The sequence below is a fragment of the Salminus brasiliensis genome, chromosome 17, assembly GCF_030463535.1.
Source record: "Salminus brasiliensis chromosome 17, fSalBra1.hap2, whole genome shotgun sequence".
NCBI classification, from domain to species: Eukaryota; Metazoa; Chordata; class Actinopteri; order Characiformes; family Bryconidae; genus Salminus; species Salminus brasiliensis.
In genome coordinates this window covers 31,635,625-31,658,559 of record NC_132894.1, presented here as the reverse complement: position 1 = coordinate 31,658,559, position 22,935 = coordinate 31,635,625, and the positions used below count along the sequence as shown (strand labels likewise).

The 22,935-nt window shown below is 41.2% G+C and overlaps 1 protein-coding gene across 1 annotated transcript in view; it reads right to left on the bottom strand.

Moving 5' to 3' along the window:
* gli2b (GLI family zinc finger 2b) overlaps positions 1–22,935 on the bottom strand; it is an 84,086-nt gene that overhangs the window by 58,843 nt on the left and 2,308 nt on the right. The window contains exon 2 of the mRNA XM_072659876.1: positions 9,372–9,497. Coding sequence (XP_072515977.1) covers positions 9,372–9,486 — 115 coding nt within the window. The 5' untranslated portion in view covers positions 9,487–9,497. The remainder of the gene's footprint in view (positions 1–9,371; positions 9,498–22,935) is intronic.

Here is a 22,935-nt window from a genome sequence, read left to right as displayed (position 1 = left end):
TATGCTTTTTTAAGGCTCTGATCATCAGCAATACATTATATATAATGTATAAAACCCCTGTGATTAATGTTGGGTAGAAAAGATCAGGCTTGACTTCCTCTCCCGGTTTCTAATGCTATCTAGGCCATTCGTCCTCAGAGCTGGTCTTGCTTTAATGATTGCATTCAAGCACTAGAAAAAGCTTCATCTCGTCTTCTTCCTTTTTTTGCAGGAGAAGAAATGTGGATGAGGAGGGGGGGTGTTGTGTATCTACAGCAGATTTTTATCTGGCAATCAACATGGCCTCCTATAAATAGGCTGAAAAATGAGCAGGAGTCCTGCTTTCACTTAGCGCTGTATATCTAATCTCTGGCCTCCTTCAGGCTAGCCGTCCAGGCCCACTCGAAAGCTCCGATTAAAGGGAAGAGGGCATCTTCCAGAGCCATCGAGCTAAATGTTTACAAAGGGCCGCTTAGATGTATGGAAGTTGCAGAGCCATTACCAGCCGAGCAGGAGAGAGCGTTCCCATGTGAGGCAAAATGAAAATAACTGCAGCCTCTATTACAAGGCAACGGCCTGTATTTACACTGCATATGGCGGCCCTTATGACTCATGCAGAGGCGCTGTAAAGTGGTTCGTGTACAATCTATGATAAAGTACAGCACTGTGAGGGTGAAATGAACCGGTCTTGGCCACCATGTCTTTTTAACCCTTCCGTACAAGCCTTGGGTCATGTACAAACTGCTCTACAAACCTCTTTACAATGTAAGCTAAAGATGTACAATGTAGAGGTGAGCAACATGATGATATTTCTATCAGTATCATGATGAACTGTATCACTACACACTTTTCTAAATATTCACTACATGTCTAAATCTTTCTGAACACCCCTTCTAATGAATGCATTCAGCTACTGTGCCCGTTGCTGACACAGATGTGCAAATGCACACATACAGCTTGTGTCTAGTGTCTGTCGAGAGTACAGTACGGTACAGTACAAACTCTTTTGAATACCCTTGATTTCATAAGAAACTATGAATGAGAAGGTGTCCCAATACTTTCTCCATATAAGGTACCCTGGGTGTCATGACTGCTTAGCCAATGTAACCTAGGAATGTATGGTGTAGGGGTGGGAAATATGATGATATTTCTTACCAGTATCGTGATAAAAATATGCCGCAGTACACCTTTCTGAGTATATCTTGGGGACTGCAATGGTTTTGTGTAGTTTACTAATTTCTATGCTCACGTTATAGGAATTGTGTATTGCTTTTAGGTTGTTGCGTGAGTGTCTAGTGGCTACTGATTTCTGGCAGGGCCCTGGCTCAAAGCATCTTAAAGTAGGGGTCTATCAACACTAGCTTTGGATATTTGTAGTGCATAATTAAGCTCTGGTGACTATGAATGCAGTAATGCATAAAAAATATTAGTGAAACATAAACATTATATTTATTTGCAATGCTAATCCATGTGCCAAGTTTTACATTTTACTAATTTATATGTATCTGCATTAGCAAAATGTGAATAATCTAACATTATACATAAATTATTGACATTGGCTCATAATGTCCATATCGTTGGTGCGGAGTCTAACTGAACCCCATCCCCCCAAAAATGTATGACTTTAGGGGACAGAGGCTCTAACATGGTGACCAAGTGTGGTCAAACTGAGGCCCAGCAGAACATCTGTAAATGCTGCTGTTCTGCTCTGTAATAACTTTCAAACCGTGTTACACTACTCGCTACTTTGTAGGCGCAAAAGAGGGAGAGAGAGAGAAAGAGAGAGAGAGAGAGAGAGAGAGGAAAGGCAGAGAGTGAGAGCGCATGAGTGTGTGTGAGAGAGCGGGCCTCTCAAGGCCTATAAACCTTTGCTACGAGGAGCCTCATTTAGAGCAAACGAGAGAGAGAGAGGGGGAAAAAAGCGAGGGAGAAATTCCCTTCTCAGGAAGATTAGTGGCTGTCCTTTTGTAGTAGGAGGTGGACGCTGAGCTTTTTCGGACGCATTTTTCTCTGCCAGCGAGCTGACCCCTGGGGCGCTCCCCAGGCAGCCCGGGACCGGCCGCGAGGCCGCGCCGCCCGCCTCCGTCAATTACTCACTGTCGCTGCGGCGACTTCGTCCACTTGATAAAGGAAACTGTCCTTATCGCTAAGCAGCCTCTCTTAAAAAACTATTTACACAACCGAGCCCTCAACCATCCATCCAGCTCCATCCCTCTGTCTCTTTCTCTGCGCCTCTTTCTCTAACTGGACCTTCAGAGCGGTTTGAATAATGCACAGTCTCCCACATATGCTGCTAACACGAAAGGTGTGAAAACCAGTGATTTGTGATAAGATTCTATTTGAGTATCTTCACCAAACAGCTTTCGTTTTTCTACTTTTTACTGGAAGCTGCAGCTGATGGGCCTCACACTGCCAAAGCTGCAACTAGGAACTGTTCTCTGAAGCATTTGATTTCTTTTCCAGGGTTGTTATGATTAAAATGTGGTTCCAGGCTGAATCAATAACCAAAGAAGCCAACCAGGCCTACATGACAACTTCAGTCAAGTCAATCTAAAAAGATGTTATATTTATTAGTTAATTAAGTAATTTTGCAGCATTTCTATTGGTCAATTTTTGTTTGGCCAGATTGACATTACGTCAAAACGAGTAAAACAGCAAAAATGGAGGATTTTGCATGACAGTTTTTGCAAACCTTTGTCAACTTGACACTTTATGTAATTACTAATTAGCATGAAAAAGACACTGATTCCACTCTCTGCCAAAACCAAACATGATTCAGGTATTTTAGTAGTCCATAATTTTGAGCCTCTGTCACTTGGGAAGCAATCAGATCAACTAAACATTTTCCTTCATTAGTGTTTTAGCTGAGGAATAGGAAGATTAATCATAAAGTATCAATCCTTCCCATCCTAAAATTAATGTCTGATCCTGACATAAAACTACTGAAAAGCATTTGTTTTAAGTTCTAATTTATAAGGCAGATGATACTTCCTAAACCCTAATGATAAGTCCTAACCCCTATTCGGACAGAATAAGTTTCACGTGGAGAGGTGGAGTATTGTTCTTTTACTACAAGATCTTATTACCCTCTTACAGTAGTAATGATTTTTAGTTAGAATATTAGCAGCTTCATTTTTCTAACAGGTATGTAGGCTATAGGCTATGCTGACTTGGCTAAAGCTGCCAGAAGCGTTGCACCTCTGTGGAGTCCTTTGGCTTGTCTTCTGGATTTAACTGTGGTTTGCCACAACAACTCTCCATACTTGAGAAAAAACTGTGAAAAAGTACTTTTCCACAGGATATGAAAGAATATTTACACACATGTCGATTTGCAGGGGATTTATATAACCTGAGTTTATTTTTATGACTCGTCTTACAGAAGGTAAAAGGCGCTCAAATCAGGAGCGTGCAGCCAGTAAAATTGACTGCCATGGCGCATTGGGACAGGACTGAAAAACTAATATTTATGTTAGCCCACCACCCCATGTAAAACTAATACTGTCCGAATAGGGCTTTAGACTGTCAAATATAATGTTCCTGTCATAAGAATGTCTTTTGAAAAAAACTCTTAAAAAGTAATAAATGCTGGGGCATGATATTTACCTTGTTATTACAATAAAAGTAAATCAGTGCTTTTGTCCATCCCCAGCTCACATGTCCTTGAGCTAGCTCGGTAGCTGGGTGTTTGAGTGTGTCACAACGTACTGGGATGTTCACTGGTGTGGTGTCCAGGACGCTGTAAGCGTCGGTGTAAGCGCTCCCCCCCGGGGCCATCCCGACTCAGCAGAAATAGCGTTCCGCCTCAGCCCATCAATCTCCCTCCCACACCGTACACTCACTTTGGCTATGATGTATGTCATAAGCCACCAAACCCAGTTAATCAAATCATTACCGGACGTCGGTGCTTCTGCCTGCTCGCCCGCCTGCCTGTCTGGACCCACGGCCAGGAAGGAAAAGAGAGGCAGGACGGCAGAAATATGTAATATATAATATATATATAGGATATATTTAGAAATACATGTTTAAGTATTTCTCTATTTCTAATCTAATCTCAGGGTGTTTTATTAGTGTACTGTCAATAGCCTGCATGGAGAGAATTTGCAGTCATAAGGAAACTTTGTAATTGCATTTTTCCTTTCATTCTTAATATTTTGAAAAATGGTAGTGTAGACAATTCATGCCAAAGGAAATGAAAGAAAGCTGGAGGGCAAACATTTCTATTCTATTAATATATAATAACAGATACAAAGCAAAAAGAGGCCTGTGCTGGTTAGAAATGAAATGGTTATCAAGAGGTTTCTGACTTCTTCTCTTTTATTTCTAAATTAATTTTTATTTATTCATGTATTTATTTATTTCATTATGTTTCCACTAAGCATTTGCATATGAGTAATAATAATAACTGCAATAACATTGAACATAAACGACAAGGACAAAAAAGGCATTTTGTGCTTGGACTGCTTATTATAACAAAAGCAACATTCTTCTGGTAATTTTGTCAAATAGAAGCGGCCATGGAGCCAAATAAAGTTACAGCTTATGAGTTCAAGCCTAATCTTTGTCAAATAAAAGACTATTAAATCTATACATCACAGTTACCCAGCCATCTTTAATTTGGCACAGCTAAGTGCATTGAACCAGTCCAGTTCAACATAGCAGTGTGTGATGTATATTAAATATGCTGTGTTTTGTTTTTTGCATTTTGAATATGAGATTTTTTTGCCGCTGCAAAAAACTGAACTCTGAACTATGTTCACTGTGACGTGTTAACTCACTGCTTCTCAACACCCAATATGTTTGTCTTGCCTGGCCCAGACAGATGCGTGCTGTCAGAAGAGATTGTGGCGCTCGTTTAGCTTCATTAATAAAGAGCGGTAGACGGAGCTGTGCTGAGGGCCGAGCGGAGCTGCTGAAGCAGGCCAGCGCTGGCCTAGGCCCCTATAAACCACACAGGAGGTGTCGCCTGAAAGCAGCCTTCCTCGTAACCTGCACATAAATATAGCGGCAGCCTCTCACAGCCGAAATCCCGTCGTCCAGTTAAGCGAAAGGGAGCGGACACCTGGTCCCGCGTTAATTGACTCCGGGCATTGTTTTCACTTTTAAACAAAGTGACTCGCGCCCGCTTCATTATATGCCCGCTCGCATTTCCATAGAGAGCCGGGGGGACAGGACCTGCTAACGTAAAACAAATGACCAGCCCCCGTGATAAATGGTTCTATTAGCAATCCAGATTGTTAAACTCAGATATAACGGGAGCGAAAGGGCGGGGAGGGAGGGGTGTTAGAGGCGGCCCCATTTGTTTTCCATCGGGAGCTACAAATAGTTTGGGTGGGTCCTGTTTTTTTATGTGTAAATAACATATTAAAAGTCTGCATTAGCCGTGTTTTCTGATAGAGAGGAAATTGTTGGGAATAAATAACGCCGGACAGGGGGCGTAAAACAGAGGGGGGTTTAATAGAGCCGGTCGGGCCGATGCTCTGAGGTGGGCATGACTTAGGTGACAAGAAGCCTGCGGCCCGCTGTAAAGCACATGCTGACAATAAAGCCCCCGTAACAGGGCTGTATATTAAAAGCGTCTCGCCTTTCGGTAGAATGTGCGCCCCGGTTCAAGGACCCTCGTCTCTGGGGCCTGCGCTGCTCTCCGCTCGCTGCATATTCACTTATCAGCGTCTGGAAGGCGGAATAATAATAGGGATTACTGTGATAAGTAATTGCCCTGTCGTGGAGCGCTGGCAGACAGCTGAGGCTCTTTAGCGTTCAGACGGGACCACGGCGGCTGAGGGTTCTCTGTTTATTTAGATCGCAGCGCTGTGATTCTTCCTCTTAGAGACTAGGGCCAGTAGGGTTTGGGGGAAACAAGGGCAGCACAGTCTGGCCACTGTTTGAGTGAGATTTAGAGTACATCTTTCACCTTTAAGATTCAGTATCACAGTATTTTCTAAATCGTTTAATTGGACTGGAATGATTTTCTTAAAATAATACTATAGGGAACTTTACACAGGTGTGAAATATACAGAAGGCCACGCCACTGTTTTATGGATTAGAACGTGAACATAGATATCATTTCTCATTCTCCATCGATTACACTGTTTTACACGGTTGTGTGATATGGATCCTGGTATTTTGGTATAGACGATTCATTGCTTAACGCTTTATTTAACAAACGCACATTTAACAAACTCTTTCCTCTCTCAGCTGGAGATCTAGTACTTGTGTGATAGAACTTGAGTCGAGATTGAGTGAAAGAAGGCCTTAGCTTAGGCTCAGCCACATTTTACTGTAGACCTATCATTCATCAGTTTTATAAAACACTCTGAAGCTACTATGAAGCTAATAACATATACATTTTTCAAGTTACATATATATATTTTTTTAGTTGAGCTCCGGTTTAAGGGGTTAAACACACACACACACACACACACCTGGAGCCGATTGGCCCTCTTCCCTTCGCCTTCAGTCTGTCTTTATTTAATTTATAGGGACGGCAGAAATGGAGCGAAATCTTCAGCAATTCTATTCGGCTTCGACTGTCCAAAGGCCATTTAAACACATGACCTCAGCGTGCGGGTTTGAATCGGCCTCATTCAGCTGCGCCACTGAGACCCAATAAGCAGGCCGGATCATATTAAGCTGATGATTTCAGCTCTGGGTGTGATCAGATGTCGTTTTAATTACCATTAGCTCAGATTTGAAACACGCTCCTTTCTAACAAGACACTCATTGTAAAGGGGATTTACTGGTGTATGCATCACAGAAAATCTGCTTCTTTGCCAGGACCTCGTTTGACTGGAATTATTGAAGTTTGCTAATTACCAGTGACTACAAATGAACAGCTAAACATGTATTGTATGTAAATATTATAAATGTTATGTGTGGGGACATATTCAGGATGCTAGTCATGTTTTAGAATTCTTCACACATTTTAAACTGTATATGCAGAAAGAATACACCTGAGAAGACCTGCTTCTTTACAGAGGCCTTGTCTGCCTAGAATTGAGGACATTTGCTAATCATTAGTGACTACAAATAGGGCCAAACAACTGTATATGAATATTATGATGCAGTCCAACATATTCGGATGCATTTTCTAGGATCCTCAACTTTTAAACTGTAATGGTCATTTTCCAAATGCCCCAGTTCCATGCATTTCTTTACTGAACAATTAATGGCTGCTTCTTAATAATGGCAGGCCACCAAACGCCTTCATTAATTTGTAAAAGCACCATAAAATCACAAGCACTATTTCCATTTCAAAAGGTAGCCCTCAACTGGCATCCATGTCAATCCTGTGTCGTCCACTGCTCGGGCTGCCACTTTGACTAATTTATAACGTTTATACTCTGGAGGTAAGAACAAGGTCTTTCAGCCTCATTATTCGTCACTTTCATCACTCTCCTGCAGGCATGTTTAAAACATGCACTCTCTCTTCGCTCTCTAATGCGTTCTCCCAACCTTGAGTTCTGGACACACTGGAGCACAACGCTGAAGGAACTACCCACGGCCCAAAACCTCATGCTGTAATTACCACTCGCCTTTGGCAAATGCTGGGTGTATTACCTGAAATTACGTCATTACGTAATTTTTCACCTTGAGCTTTCTTTAAGTTTGCCCTGGAAATGAATGATACCTTAATGGGTCTAAATGCAGTCTTGCTGAGATCATCTGGACAGAATGTCAAAGACCAACTGCTATACACAAACACAATGCAGAATTACACTCTATTTCCACATCACCATAATCATTCTTTTATACCTACAAATACATCCTCATATCATTTTAATACACCTACATTACACAATCAACATTTTAAACAGGCTTTCTACATAAGTAATGCCATCTAACTGTCATCTTGCCACTGTGTGGCCCATTTCCAATTTCGTTAACAATTCATTCTGGGTTCCTTTAACAATTCATGGACTTCTCCTCTCCGTTATATTATGGCAGGCCACCAAACTCCTTCATTAATGCGAAAAATGCCAGAAATTCACAAGCACTATTTCCATTTCAAAAAGTAGCCCTCAACTGGCATCTTTGTCAATCGCGCAAGGGCCGTGTCGTCCACTGCTCGGGCTGCCATTCTGACTAATTTATAACGTTTATACTCTGGAGGTAAGAACAAGGTCTTTCAGCCTCATTATTCGTCGCTTTCATCACTCTCCTGCAGACATGTTTGAAACATGCTCTCTAACTCTCTCTTTTCCACCTTCTCCCCTCCTACTCCTCCTCCCTCGGCTGTAACTTTTCATTACAGTCTTAACGTCAGAGCACCAGGCTCGTCCCATCACCTGTTCAGCCCACGGCTCACACTACTGGAACTAAAGATTTCAAAGCTGTTCTTTGGAGCGAAACCATACAAGAACCACTTTAAATGATTACTTCAATAAACATGTATTATTTAACTTGGTAAAATAGCTAAAAACACAATAGACATATCAGTATCGAAAGATTATTTCTGGATTGTTTGGACATATTTGGTGACAGACATTAAGTGATGCTGGACTACTGCACTAAAATATCTGCATTTTATTCACTTTCCTGCATTTCTGATGTTTATATACTGGCATCAGCCTGAATCAGACATGTACATGCGAAACAATGAATATTGTAAATTAAAAAAAACACACTTACAATCGAAATTATCGCCACTGGTAATTGACTGCATGCTACAGATCTGACAGATTGAAAAACCCTGAGGGGTTTATTTTACGAAGCGTCTGCTGAAAGACTAAACCAACGGATGGTGGATCTTCAATGGTCTCGCTCCAAAGAACCTGTTCAGGGGCTTTATTTTTAACAGCAGAGCTTCGCTGGGACAGTAAGTCTCTCAGTATTAATGAAGAGGACTCAGAGTGAGATGTATTAGAATTCTTATCAGTGCACCACTGAGGCACCTTTGACCCTCAGGGGACTTTTGGTCGGCAGATTAAAGCCGCGAGTCTTCTTCTCTTTTCTCTCAGACAGAATCTTATCTTTGAAAATGTATATTTCATACATGTACTCGTATGCACGAGCCCTATCTGTTTTCTTTATGCCCTTGGATTGTGTGATGTATAATATGCTGCAGGTCTCTACTGGCCAACCTGTGTAAACCATTAGAAAGCAGAGACGTCTGTTTGTCCATGTCGACACAAACAGTTAAGATGGCACAACTGAGTTATATATAATTGCTGGGTAAAAAAATACTGTGTTTTTCAATGCATTTGTGGGATCTGTGTTCTCCTGACTGTGGTCGTTAACTTTTACACACCACAACATTACAACAAAGCCTCACAACAATGAGAAAACAGAAAAGTCAGACCACAGACGAATATGTTGAGTAAATACTGTGAAAGTGAAAGAACTGCCTCTAAACTCCCAACAATAGAGAAGTGGGAGAGAATGGGAAGCTGTACCTCTGGTCAGGAGCGTAGGTGAGGGCTTTTTGGGCAGCTCACTGAAGCCATTGCCATCCAGGCTGGTTGTTTTACACTCCTTCTTCTCAGCAGCTGTGGAGGAGCTGGTCTCCATTCTGTCTGATTCTGTTTGAAACAAGCACAAAAGTGGGAGAGAGAGATTATTTACCTTAATTCCACATAATTATATGCAATTATATTCTTTTTAAGGTGATATTAAACATGACTGAACCATCTAGTGGTCTGGTGGCAGTGCAGCATCAGCATCTTTATGCAGAAAAGACATCAGTACGCTTCTTCCCAACAGAGGGCGCTCTGTGCAACTTTTTTTCAGGCGATCAAGCCTTGTAAAACCAAACCACCACTCTAAAACACTCATTTCAACTGAAGGCAGGCCAGACTGCTGTACTTTCTGCTCTCAATCCAAATTCACAAGCAACTGATATAAACCACAGCTAGATCTGTTGTTAAACTGACACAGAGAACATGGCTCACAGATTCTTTTGTATCTCTTTATCTTTTCTCTTTTCTTACTGAAAGTTAAAAACAGAAAAAGAGTAGTAGCAGTATAAGAAGTTTGTTTCTTGAGCAATCTATAGGCAATAATAAAGGCAATATATAAAACATATCAAATACCAAATACAAATACAAATACCAAATACTAATACTTTAGGTTTAAATACTAATAACACAGCTTTTGACACTTTTCATGAAATCTGTCATGAAAAGACGCAAGCATCTTCATCCCATATACAGGTCATTCAGGTCACAGCAACCAAATGGCACACTAAGCATTATGGCTTTATTCCGTATGATTCAGTGCTGCATCCTGGCGGGCCATGACGGCTTTATTCGTTTACTCACTCATCCATCTCTTATCTCTCTCTTTTTTTCACTCAAGGTAAGCCGATTAAGGGAGGTGCCACACTCGTGCGGCTCGGTGGCATCTGTTTATTTTTTGTTGGGCCAAGAGTGCCGTCTCTGCTATCCTGTCACTGGCCCCGACGTTCAGCGGCCTCAGCTTTTGCGGCGGCTTGAAAGAGCAAAGCTCCCGACGTTTCGTCCAAGAGCAGAACAGCTGCCTGACCCAAAAAAGGGCGGAGCTTAGAAGTGCTGGGGCCAAATCAGTCGTACGAAAGAAGAAGAAAAACAAAAGCTCAACAAATCCCGTGAAATGTTTGAGACCCCGGCTCGACTTTGATCGTTTTTTATGCGATAGAATAACACTATCACTCCTTAAAATCAATCATTTGGAGGTTCTTGGCTCGGGGAGTTCTCAGCGTTGGCAGACACTCTGGATGACGACACTCTTGAGCTCTGTCTTTGGACTGACAATTGCAACGGCATTTCTGTCGAATAGTACAATACCTACAGACCATAACTGCTGTAAGGAATGGCTTTTTTCTTCCAAGTATCGACTGCTGGACAATATGCAGTGTAGTTTGTATGGGTGTACTCAATGGGTGAGTCAATCAGCAGGACTGCTTTTTAGCTGTGTATATAATTAACACAAGCTTTGTCAATTAGGTTGTTTGAAAGAATAATTAAAAATATACTGGAAATATAGCTATATCTGTTTTTTAGGACTATGTAAGGTTCTGTCTGTGTAATTGTAAGAGCAAAGGAAGACTGGGTTCATTATTCCCCTAAAGGACACGCTTTACACACACATTTCTGGACAGGCTGAAAGATACAGAATCATCACTGAAGGTTAAAGAAGCATGTGGACTGAGGTGGAGGAGTAATGTAACAGGATTTACAGTGGAGCATCACAATGATTTTGAAGCTGTTATTATTATTAATTATTAAGGTAAGAATTTCATATAATGCTGCATTGATGCAAAATGTGCCTTTCTGTTAGCTGCTAGTGTAGCATAGTAACAGCACAGCCTTCTCTGTTATTGCACAGATTGGGGTTAAATTTCCTCAGCCTGGAAGGCAGAACATATTACACCAGTAAGAGTCATTTAGCACAGTTTAACTAAAACCTCTGAAATGAAATTCTATCAATTATATAGCATTAATGACGATGCTCTGACGGAAAGTGTTTCTCTAAAAATTATCAAATGAAATGAGCACACCTCATACACACAAAACTAAGCTTCAGCAGAATAAATAACAGCTTCAGTACGTTACCTAACTTCCTAAGTCCAAAATGAGCATCTGAGACCTAAGGGGCAGTCACAGAGTGTCCTGTCCCCTCGCTAACCCCTGTTCCAGACTCCCCCAGGGCACTGCGGTCCACACGGGGCCGTCCCGGGCCACCATGGTGACACGAGTCAGCGCATAACTGGATAATACAGGTGTCACAGAGCAAACAGACAGATGGCGAAGACAGCAAACAGGTAACAAAAGGTTTTGTCCTTTTTTTGAGGACAGTCAGCTGCCAAGACTTGGGTAATGGATGAAGAGTGGGGAAGAGGCAGTAGGATAAAGACAGCCTAATCCCCATCAATAATCCAAATACAGGATTTTGAGGGGTGATGGGGGGTACCCATTAACTCACTCATCCCTCTGTTTCCGGGGGAAACTACACCTGTACTAGATCATGCAGTTTTGTGGGTTCAGTGCAACTACAGCTTGAAATATATGCCTGAACCCAACAGGGTCTAAGAATGTCATTTCCCAAATTCACATGGGGGTAGGGTCGGGTTCAAATTTCACATCCGGGTTCTCACAGCCTGCTTTTAAAATGATTTCCCCTGCTTTTCCCCCACGTCAGTGTTTTCTCCTTTCTCCTTCGCCTACTTTATTCTTCCTCTCTAGTTTAATTGTTTTAAACATCGACATCCTGATGTGCTGCAGGAGTAAAATAATTACATTTACTTCTCCAGAGCGACTTACATTTGAATCATGTTACACAGGAAGAAGAATTTAGAGAGTTTAGAGTCTTGCCCAGGGTTTCTTACTGGTGTAGTGTAGCATGCTAGCCTGGCCAAGGAGTCAAACTCCAGCCACAAGGAGAGCAACGTTGGTGCCCAAATCACCACGATCATTAAGCTTTTCTGTCTATTTGTGAAGCAAATTAATGAAGAATGAAGATTTTAGCATGTATTTAGCATGTAACCAAGATGTGAATGGTGACAGTCTATTGTTTTTAATTAGCAACATTAGCTTAGTTTCCCGTTCTAAACCAAAGAAGCAAACTTCAAAATTAAACATATCTTGGCTAATCAACTGCATTTGGTAAATCATGTTAATTTGATTGTTCACCGAACTGTTCCTATAATCAAGTATTAGTATTGCGAAAGCCAACACTACAATAGAAAACAAGACTTTTGTGGTGCAATGGGGACACAGAACTCTATCCTGAACATTTCTAAGATATTTTGTGTGAATATTTTCAGCATATTGTGTTAGAAATGAGTATTATGCACCCAGAGCAGAGTGAAGAATACAAGTTCTGGATTCAAAAACAATCTATAACCTCCTCTTATTCTCTGTTCACACAGGCTATTCAGCGCGATACAGCCGGAGGCTTCCGAACCACAGCTCTATATATTTTTTTCAAGCTCCTGAATGCGAGAGAGAAGCGTGAAAGGGCCTGACGGACAGGCCTGTGTGCTCTTTGGGCCGGCTGAGGCGGTCGGCTCTCTTTGAAGGGGCTTAACAGGTGTGAGATGGCTATTCTCCTTTGTGGGCTTTGGAGACGGATGTGTTCTGTGAATGCGGTGCCTTTCTAAAATCCCTGCAGCATCGGAGGCCTCATTAGGAGCCAGCAGTCAGGCTAAAGACTTCAGCTCATTAATTACACCCTCTGAAATAACAGGCGTCATTCATGGGCCCTTATCAAGGGGCCAATGATCAGTGTGTTCAAAAGCTGCTAGATCCCCTGAATGCCCCCACAGAAGAAGTGCCACTCCACATCAAGTGCTAACAGGACATTATAGCAGGAGGGTGTGAATGTGTGCGATCTGGTCGTCTTCGCTTTCAACACGGCTGCCCATTAAGTTTGAGCACGGGTGATTCCTCGCTTCAATCGTGAAGCCGCTGTGCCAAGTCTTTAGCTGTGCACACGTGTGAAGTCCTCAATATGCTTCAGACAAAGCAAGGGATTAAACAAATGAGAAGGAATTAGCCATTAAGCGGAGAGCTCAAAATGATTGTTGTTAGCATCTTTAAAAAAAGAGCCTTAACGCACAGCAGGCCCACATACAGGGCAGTTAACTCCAGCCCTCCTTTGTCAGCTATCACTGCCTTTAGGTACGCGCACACAGTCATTCAGCTGGCCATGACAACTAACAATAGGAGGCTTTAGGGAAAGGTAATTGAGGAGAACAACAACTTCTGAACTTAACTCTCTTCCATTCAAGGCCCTATTGTGTTGAAATCAATGACATGTTTGTTTTAGCACTTCATTCTTTCTCTGTAGGAACACTGCTTCTGTTCTACCCCCCTCTCCGCCAACCGACCCCCCCGAAATCCTCTAAAACAACACATGAGAGGAATGCAAACACATATCAAAGAGTCGACTTGTTTGAAGAGCTTCAGAATCTCCTTGACTTTTTCTGCTTCTACTTTTCAGGCTCAAGGTAGAAAGGGGGGGAAATGCTCTGGCAGGATGGTCTGGATTTTTGATCAGTTGCAAATGTGGCAAATAGGTCAGTGTGTCAACAGGCTTCATGGAGCGTGTGCCTGCCTAGCCTCGACGTCCGTTCTATCAGCTGACGAATGCTCTACAAGCCCGTCTGCTTGCTCAGGCGCTGGAAGGTTAGCAGGGTTTCGCTCACAGGTGGACAGCTGTTGCGTTACGGAGAGATAACCCACCCCACAGAGACAGAGTGTGGGGGCCAATGTGTAGTCCAGCCCATTTCCTGCGTGAAAGCGATGTCCATTACATCAGACTAAAGCCAGCTGTTAAACATAAAGCTGTTATTAAACTGATGTCTCTCTTCAGGCTCTTTTGGAGGACTGTGGAAGTAAGGATTTGCTGATAAGTTGCTAACATATGGACCTGGACTACAATGCTGGACACTGTTCCAACTTTGGAACTTGAAATAAGCATAGAAGCAACTCCATATTAATGCATGTAAGGGTGCAAAGTGTAGATGTCCAAATACTTTTGCCCATATTGTGTATTTTCTTTAAGAGTTAAACAAATTTGAATGCCATCGCATACAAATTGTGACAGTTTTAGCTTAGCTCACCAAGGCAAAGCTTAACAGAGTTAAGCCAAGGTACATACATTCCTAGCTGGAAGAAATATGCATGAGTAATCCTGAACAAGTGTTCATCGCGTCTACATACTTTATGACTAGGTACTTTGTGGTCATACAACATATTCAAAACATGTCATGAATGTTAAATGAGCAAGGAAAATAGCCTACATGTTATTCGGTTTGAAATTAGCATCTTTCGCTGGGAGAGAGAGTGTGGGGGCCCCAATTCCTTAAATTCAACCCATCCAAGACAGAGGGGGGAAAATGAAATGGATGTCTCCATATTCCAGGTGCGCTGAGCTTTCCTGGAGAGCCGTTTGGCTCATCACGCAGGATTACTTACAGCAACCCACAACCCATCATGCTGAGTAATTACAGTGCGAGCTGTCGGCCAAACAAATGGCTCTGACAGAACACTGAAAGGTCACATAGTGAAATCCCAGAGAACACACTGAGCTCTCCCGCTCTTGCTCTCTCTGCTGCTCGCGTCTGGTGCGGTTGTTCAGAGGCAGTACTGATGAGTCGGGGCGAAGCTCGCTCTTATGGTACATAGGCAAGGTTGTTGATGCTTTCAGTATGTAATGAGTGGAGAGAAAAGAAAACAAGAGCCAGCTACGACAGGAGGTCAAACACTGACATTCCCACCAAAGCACAGTTCTGACATCCATAAATGCAGCTAGAAGGATCTCTCTAGGCCTATTTTGAAAACTGTCAAGAGCAAGGAATGGTGTTATGTAACAGAAAGCCTACCAAGACTTATGAAACATTCTACTTGTTATGAAGGACGACTGCTGGACGGTTATTGAGGAGGACATCTAAACTGTGTGAAATGATATTGCGGTAAACTAGAACAGACATTCATCAAGAATATTTCTTATGCCTTTGACTGAACAGAGAACAATTCCTAGAGTCTAGAGTAATTACGACTCTAATTACAGTAGTTAGAGCAGAACATTTGCTCTACTATTCAAACGCAACTGCATAATTACATAATTAACAACATAGCTCGATAGTGAACTATGTTTACTTTCAATTTACATTCAGTGTAAACACGCTGGAGTCACTTCCCATTTTTCTGGGAATAAGCGAAACTGGCGAAAAACTGAAGGATGGTTTTCTTTCTTCAGAAAGAAAGATTGTTCACACAAAATAGCAATCATAATAAAATATCTCCTAATTAACATTGATGAACACGTGGTATCAACTGAAAATGTAGAATCTGCACTTTGACAGATATTATGTGCTTGTTTCAAAGAGCTACGAAATTAATGGGAATTTAATAAAAGAAAACTACACCATGCTGACAACTATGTCTTCTGATGATGTCCAGAACTTGTTTTATATATATATATATATATATATATATATATATATATATATATATATATATATATATAAAAAGTTAAAGTTTATATAAGTGATGCTGACTAAACTTCCTAACTCAGTTAGTGTGACCGGAAATAGAGAACTTCGGTAAAAGTAAAAGATGAAATCTTTTGGAATTACCTGGATTTCTGCACTACACCACTTGGTAAATGAATATAAAATATTTAATATTCTATATAATCTTTGTCTTGTATATCATTAAATCTTTACTTTAATGTAAACATTGTCTTAAAACACAATTATAGCATTTTTATGTTTTTATATGTTAAGATAAAAGAGAACCAACTGAATAATCAGCCTAACATGACAACATCAGATTCAGAATACTGAGACTCAAATTCACATTAGACCATTGAAGAGGGTAGTTAAGGGACAGTTCCGCCTGTTTGTGTGAATCACTAAGTCAGGGGGTCAGCTGACCGGGTAAGGGGGTTGCCTGTGACTCCCACAGGGGTATCTGGACCTGTGGACCTGGTTCTGAATAGAGTGTTGTGGGGGGAGGGCATGGGAGGTGAGGCGAGAGAGAGTTCCCCGTGGCTAGGATCACACCCCCCGCTGGTAAGTGCAATATCCTGTGGGTGATCTCCTTGGGTTTGGCCAATGTCAAACAGATGTTGCGATTACAGCCTCCACTGACTGAACTTTAGCGGAGGAATTTCTTATAGGAGGACGCATCCTGTGTCTCCGAATCAACCTCCACAATTATTATTGCTTCAATGTGCCAAGCACAGCTAATTCACCAGTTTGCATTTCACAGAAAACACACACATCCCTCTTAAAGGCCTTTAGTTATGGCCTTAAGGGCAAAGCCTTGAGGAAACCTTCGATTGCTCCAACCGTTAAGCCTCTGGTTCTTTTACACTGCTACCTTTGATCCAGAGGCCAAATGGTGTTGTTAAGAGACACTTGTGGTTTAACAGCCAGTCTGTGCTGTAAATGTCCTCACTTGTTTGCGTTTGACCATTGAAGGGGCCAGTCAACTGCTTCACCACACACTAGACTCCACTTTCCAAGAATTTGTCATCAGCTTGAGACGGCGATTTAAGAGAAACCAGGCTTCTAGCAGAAATTCGCTAATGGGAGTCACACTCGTCCTCAGCTGGACAGTCGACTGATGCAGGGTTTTTTGTGGTGCCAAATGGCCAAAATATAATAATACAGATCACAACAGTTAGTTTTGAAAATAAAAAAGCTATAAAACTCAAATAACATTAGCACAAATGGGCTGATATTCAAGCATCTATGTTACTGTGCAGTATATGCTGTTACTATACACTGGTCGTTTTTGTTTACAACCACTCCAACCAAACTCCAAACCAAATTATTTAGCCAGTTTATATATATATATATATATATATATATATATATATATATATATATATATAAAGTAAAAAGATGTTCATTCAATAACACAGGCTCCGAGCTCTGAGAGCTCCAAACTGGTTGTACAAGCCATACACACAGCCTAGTGCTGAAAGATATTTCCTCATCAATCAATCATGCTTAATCAGACATTCAGACAATCAGAGATACCTAGATTATGATTAATGAATTAATCATTAATGGATGGCTTGGTGTTTGAGACCTGCTCCATGTTACTTCCATGTTGCAGACTGGACGGGGCAAAGTCATGTGACTACACATGTGGTAGTATGTTTTTAAGTGGACAATAAAAAAAAAAAATCTGATCTGATACTTCCCCACCTCCAGTCTTTTTTTTTCTTTACTTGGCCTTGTGATTACTCTATGATCTGTGTCTGGAATTATGCTATAGTCAGAAGTCTAAACACAAGACTAAACTGAAGACTAAACATTGTACATATGCTATAATTTCCAGGACACACCTCCGCACAGACAGTTTTTGCAGTGATTGCTGTACAACAAAGCAAAAAAAAAAAGACCACTTCATCCTTTCTATATTTTGATGCAGCACTCACAGGACGGGACATTTATTGGAGCAAAATGACAGTATGATTTATTCAGCCACCTGTTTTAGTTTCGTCCTTGCCTCAAACTTAGCATGCGTAACTGTAGTGCTGTTACACAGCTGAACTTACTTCGAAAAAAGAATAAAAAATTTAAAAAAACACACTACTGGACGTGGACGAAATACAGGCTCAAGAGAGGCTTGAATGGGCTACTCTATTACAACTGAAAACTTACAAGTGTGGGGAAGATGAAGGATGTGACCACAGCTGTCCCACAGCAATCCCTCTCTCTGGGACGGGACAGACCCAGTCGGGCCTTGACCCGAAGCCTGATTGTAGGACTGGTTTTGATTGCTAAGGGCTAACACATGGAGCCTTTATTCAGGGCATCATATGTAAGCCTTGTCTTCTAGTCTGCCTGTTCGAGGAGTCTGTGGCTTGGCTGCCTTTCAGCTGCTTTTCAATTTCATCTCTCTGGTATTGAATCTAATGAGGAACATGCCCCTGTGAAGGCAGCAGGCCTGGTTAGCCCGCTCTGGAGCTCTGCTATTCAGACAAATAAGCCATCAAGGGCCACGTCGCTCCAGCAGAGCATTTTCACAACGACCAAATCTTGAAGGAGATGCAAGAGTACTGGTGCTCTACACTTCTAGTTAGTTAAAGTTCTAGGAAAAACCTTAAATTGTTATAGAAACTTTACATTACATGAAAGAAAAGGTTCTTTCAGCACACACACACATACATCACGTTATAACAATGGTTCTTTAAAGAATTATCCACTGAAATGGTTCTTTAGGGCACCAATGGTGGTTTAAGCTTTTAAGGCTGTGTGGTAAAAGAATGTCTTAAACTGTGATGTTCTGCTCTGCTTTTCTTTAAACAATGAAAGAGAGACCACTAGTGTCAATGTGAAGCCCTTAAAGAGGCTATGGCCCGATGGCGACGGAAAGTGTTACCTCCATCAGTTTGCACAAAAATCCCTGTAGTTACTGAATAATACACCTTAGTGTGTAATAAGCCTTGGAGAGGGGTTAACCGTTATCCAGGTTTCTAAAAAATGAACTGTACTCTGTGAGATCTTATGTACTTAACTGCCTAATTCAAACACATGAACATCACTGCAATGCCATGTCCAGAGTTGTTCTACATGTTCAAACCAAAGCTGAAAGCTCATGTAAAAGTCAACCCTTGCAAGTCATTTGGGGGATTTTCTGCCGTTCAGCATTTGTATGAAATGTGCACGGTTCTATCTGGCCGGAAAATGACGATGATACATCTGTATTGCTGGGTACAAATCAGCGGCTTGCTGCTGTCAAAAGTTCTTTAAGACTTCGAAGAGGATCATCTGGTTACACCATCCCTTCAGGAATTAATTAAGTCCTGAATCAAAGCATGCCAAGAGGTGCTATGGATACCCATCACATTTCATAGCAAGGCAAGCTTCTGGTGCCCCTTGTGGCGCGCGGACCTTTGATTTTGCGGCGTCTCTTGGTGTGTGATGTCCTTTCATGAGACAGGGCCTCTCTGATTTCATTCACTGTAATTAGATGGCGCTTGATGCCTGATTGTCTCCGGTTGATGAGGGCCTCTCCTCATGCCTGAGTTGATGCCCTTCCCCAGAGCCCTGTAGCTGACTGTTCATTTAAATCTCTCTGAGCTGCTGAATTAGCTGCTGAATGAATTGAATCTGGAGTCCATTCCACCAGCCAAACGCGTGCCAGTCAGAACAGGGCTGCATTTTATATTGTTTATTAACAGACCCACAATACTGGCCTTTATATTTCAAACCTGTGTGCCTTTAGTATCCTGGCCAACTTCAGATCAGAAAGAGATTGTGGATGTTTGAATTTGTCCATAGCATGTAGACCTACTATGGAGGGAAGGTGTCTAGCAATGTGTAGACATGTTTGGAGACCAGGGCTGAGAATTGAAGTCATGGTACTGATGCCACTTTGGAATCTGAGCCACTCTGACAATGAAATAGCTAGACGACTGGGTCAGAACATCTCCAAAACATTAAGCAGGTCTTGTAGGGTGTTGTCAGGGTTGTGATCAGTACCTATCAAAAGTGCTCCACGGAAGGACAACGAGAAAACCAGCGACGGGTCATGGTTGCCCAAGACTCATTGATTTTGACATGATCCATGGAGGCCCTACCTCAAAACTTCCAGGACTTTAAAGATATGCTGCTAACGTTTTGGTGCCTTCTACCACAAGACACCTTCAGCAGTCTTGTGGTGTCAGGCAGGTGGTCGTAATGTTATGGCTGATCCTCTAAAGCTTGAATACAAGCTCATGGAGTTTCACATTCTACATTTTACCATCAATCGAAAGTTAATTCTCCTCCAAACCAGAGAAGAACAAAACTACTGACAGCTTCACAACAGGGTTCCGAACTCAAGCAGTCATCTTTCTTTAACAAGTTCTTCTCCCAGGCCATTACAGAGCTCTGCTCTATTCGAACATCTCTGACATTCGCATGAAAAATTGCTGCCTTTAACCTTCTTTTTCACATTTTTCACAATGTACTCCACATTCCGATCTTCAGAACAGCATTCCTAGACTGACTAAGTGTAATACGCCCATTTTCCGACATACAACATATTGGGCTGTCACTGTTAAAAACCAAACTGACAACTTTGTTTCGATGCATTAAGTTCTGATGAGGGTTCGCATTATAACTTTACATGTCGCTTCCTGTTTGAGCCCGAGGAGGAATATTTCCCGAACAAGCGCTTTCCTGAACACAAACGTTCACCTTGACACACACTCGTCTTGTGGCGCCCTCGTCTTGCACGATATCCTGTGTCCCATATGGAGTTTATCTACGTCTCTTTGATGAGTGGTCCCATGTGGTCGGGAATCGTGTACTGTACCCTTCAGCAGAGCCAGCCACTACAGCGGGGGTTCAGAAAGCGAGAGAGAGCGCGAGAGAAAGGGGGAGAAAGAGAGAGAGAGAGAGAGAGAGAGAGAGATGCTGGCCACAAAAATTGCCCGAGGGCAAATCACTCCCGACTGGTGGAGAGATTTCTCAGAGCAGACGAGAAAACAAAAATATTAGTGTTCCGCTGGTCTGGGTTTATAGAGGCAATTATGTATGTTTGCTCTTTGGAGGGATTGAAATAATACTTAGCGTGGTAGCATGAGAGATACTGTCTGTTAAAAAAAGAAATAAAATAAACAAACAAATGGAAAAACGTGCTGGACGGCCCTGATAAATTTCAGCCATATGACATTTTTAAAGTTTGCATTAATAAAGTTAATGACTCCATATATCCTGAGTACCACATCTGAAAAAATTCTTTCTCTAGGAATGTCTAATTTGTCTTGTTTTAACAGGGTCATTCTGTTCTCCTAAAATGACACCAAAGAGAACCTTACTTAATATGACAAACATGAGTCAGACAGAATTTAGAAATTTGATTTCCTTAAAAAAAATCCAGGACATTACATACACTGAATTTAGTACGAGATGATACATTATCTACAGCATACTGTGATTCTGTGATAACATGGTATGGCTTTTTTAATATTTTTAGAGATATGTTTGATAAATATCGAACATTATATCATGACATAATGCTCATAAACTTGTGGCGTTGCTGTTGCCATGCATTTTTTAATTCTATGTTGTGAGCTATACTCATGTATGTGGTTTCTTTCTGGTAGTTGTTTACAATACTGTATATGAAAACAAACCATGGCAGGTTTTTTTATTTTTAGCATTCACAAAGCACTCACAAGAACATTTATTCAGGCAAACTGAAATACTGATAACGTGATGTGACACATTCTGAATTTTGAGCTGATGTTAAATACGTTATTGTTATTGTTTAATGTTAAAAATTTTAGTCAAAACTAAAAACTGCTACTGTAACACCAATACTGTTATAATCACCGTCAACTCTTACATCGCATGTTTTTACCATTTTTCATCTTTTAACAAAATCTAGCAGTTGTTCTTGATCTTTTCAAAAAATTAATGACAACAGAAATGCTCAAAAATGACTTAGAATAAAATGATTAGTTAAGAAGCTTTCTTCCTTCTCCTGTAAAGTTAACATTTTGGTGACACACGATTTTCACAAGACTGCAACGATATACCATATAGTTTTACTATCGATAACTACTAATATTTCTGATGATGTTAGCATTATGATGCAGAGTAAATGTTTATCTTAAGTATTCAGTCAGTGGGCAACCTCAGCTACTCAGCCACTGAAGATAATTAAGCCAATATGTCTTTGAGAAACAATGAAACTTGAGAAGTTCCTGAGCCCATTTGCCCAAAATCAGCTTGGTATAACATAACACAGATTTCCAGGGGTCATTGCTTCCATTGAGACTCCATAATGGAGTGACTTCTCAAGAGGTCAGCTCCCCTCGGATTCCTCTACATATTGGAGGAGGACCGACTCCATATACTCCAGTGAGAAAGGCCATTGTGCTCAGGAAAAAAGAGAGAGAGAGAAAGAGAGCGAGAGGGTCTCCTTTGCTGGAGGATCAATCACTCATAGAAATATGGGGTTACGTCCAAAAGAGAGGAAGAGCAGTCAACTAGTCGATTAAGAGACGGATGGGAACATCTTGGAAAAGTTTAAGACTCAGAGAGAAGAGTTTGGTAAGGCTGATTGATGTTCCAATCTTTTTGGTTGCTATATGAAGAGGTCTGATGTATAAAAATACACACACAAATGTTAGGCTACATTGTAGACATTATATATATATATATATATATATATATATATATATATATATACATACACACAAAGCAGGCCACATCAATTCCTTCTATAGAAAACTGTTCTGGTTCTGATGTAATAATAATGTAAAAATGTAACATGGGAAAAAGGTCATTCCAAGAAAAATGATTTGAGGGTTCCTCAGTAGATAAAATAATAGATTTGATAAACTGAAAGTAAAAATATCTGTTGATGCTTTTAAACCTTATTTGTTCTTCTAATCCCAATAATGTGGAAACATCTGCTTATATAAACTCTTAAAAAGTGAGAAAATGATCACAGCCGTATGCCTGCAGACCTGTATTTCGGCCTTGCCTCGAACGTGTTTAAAGTGTCGTCACCCCCGACA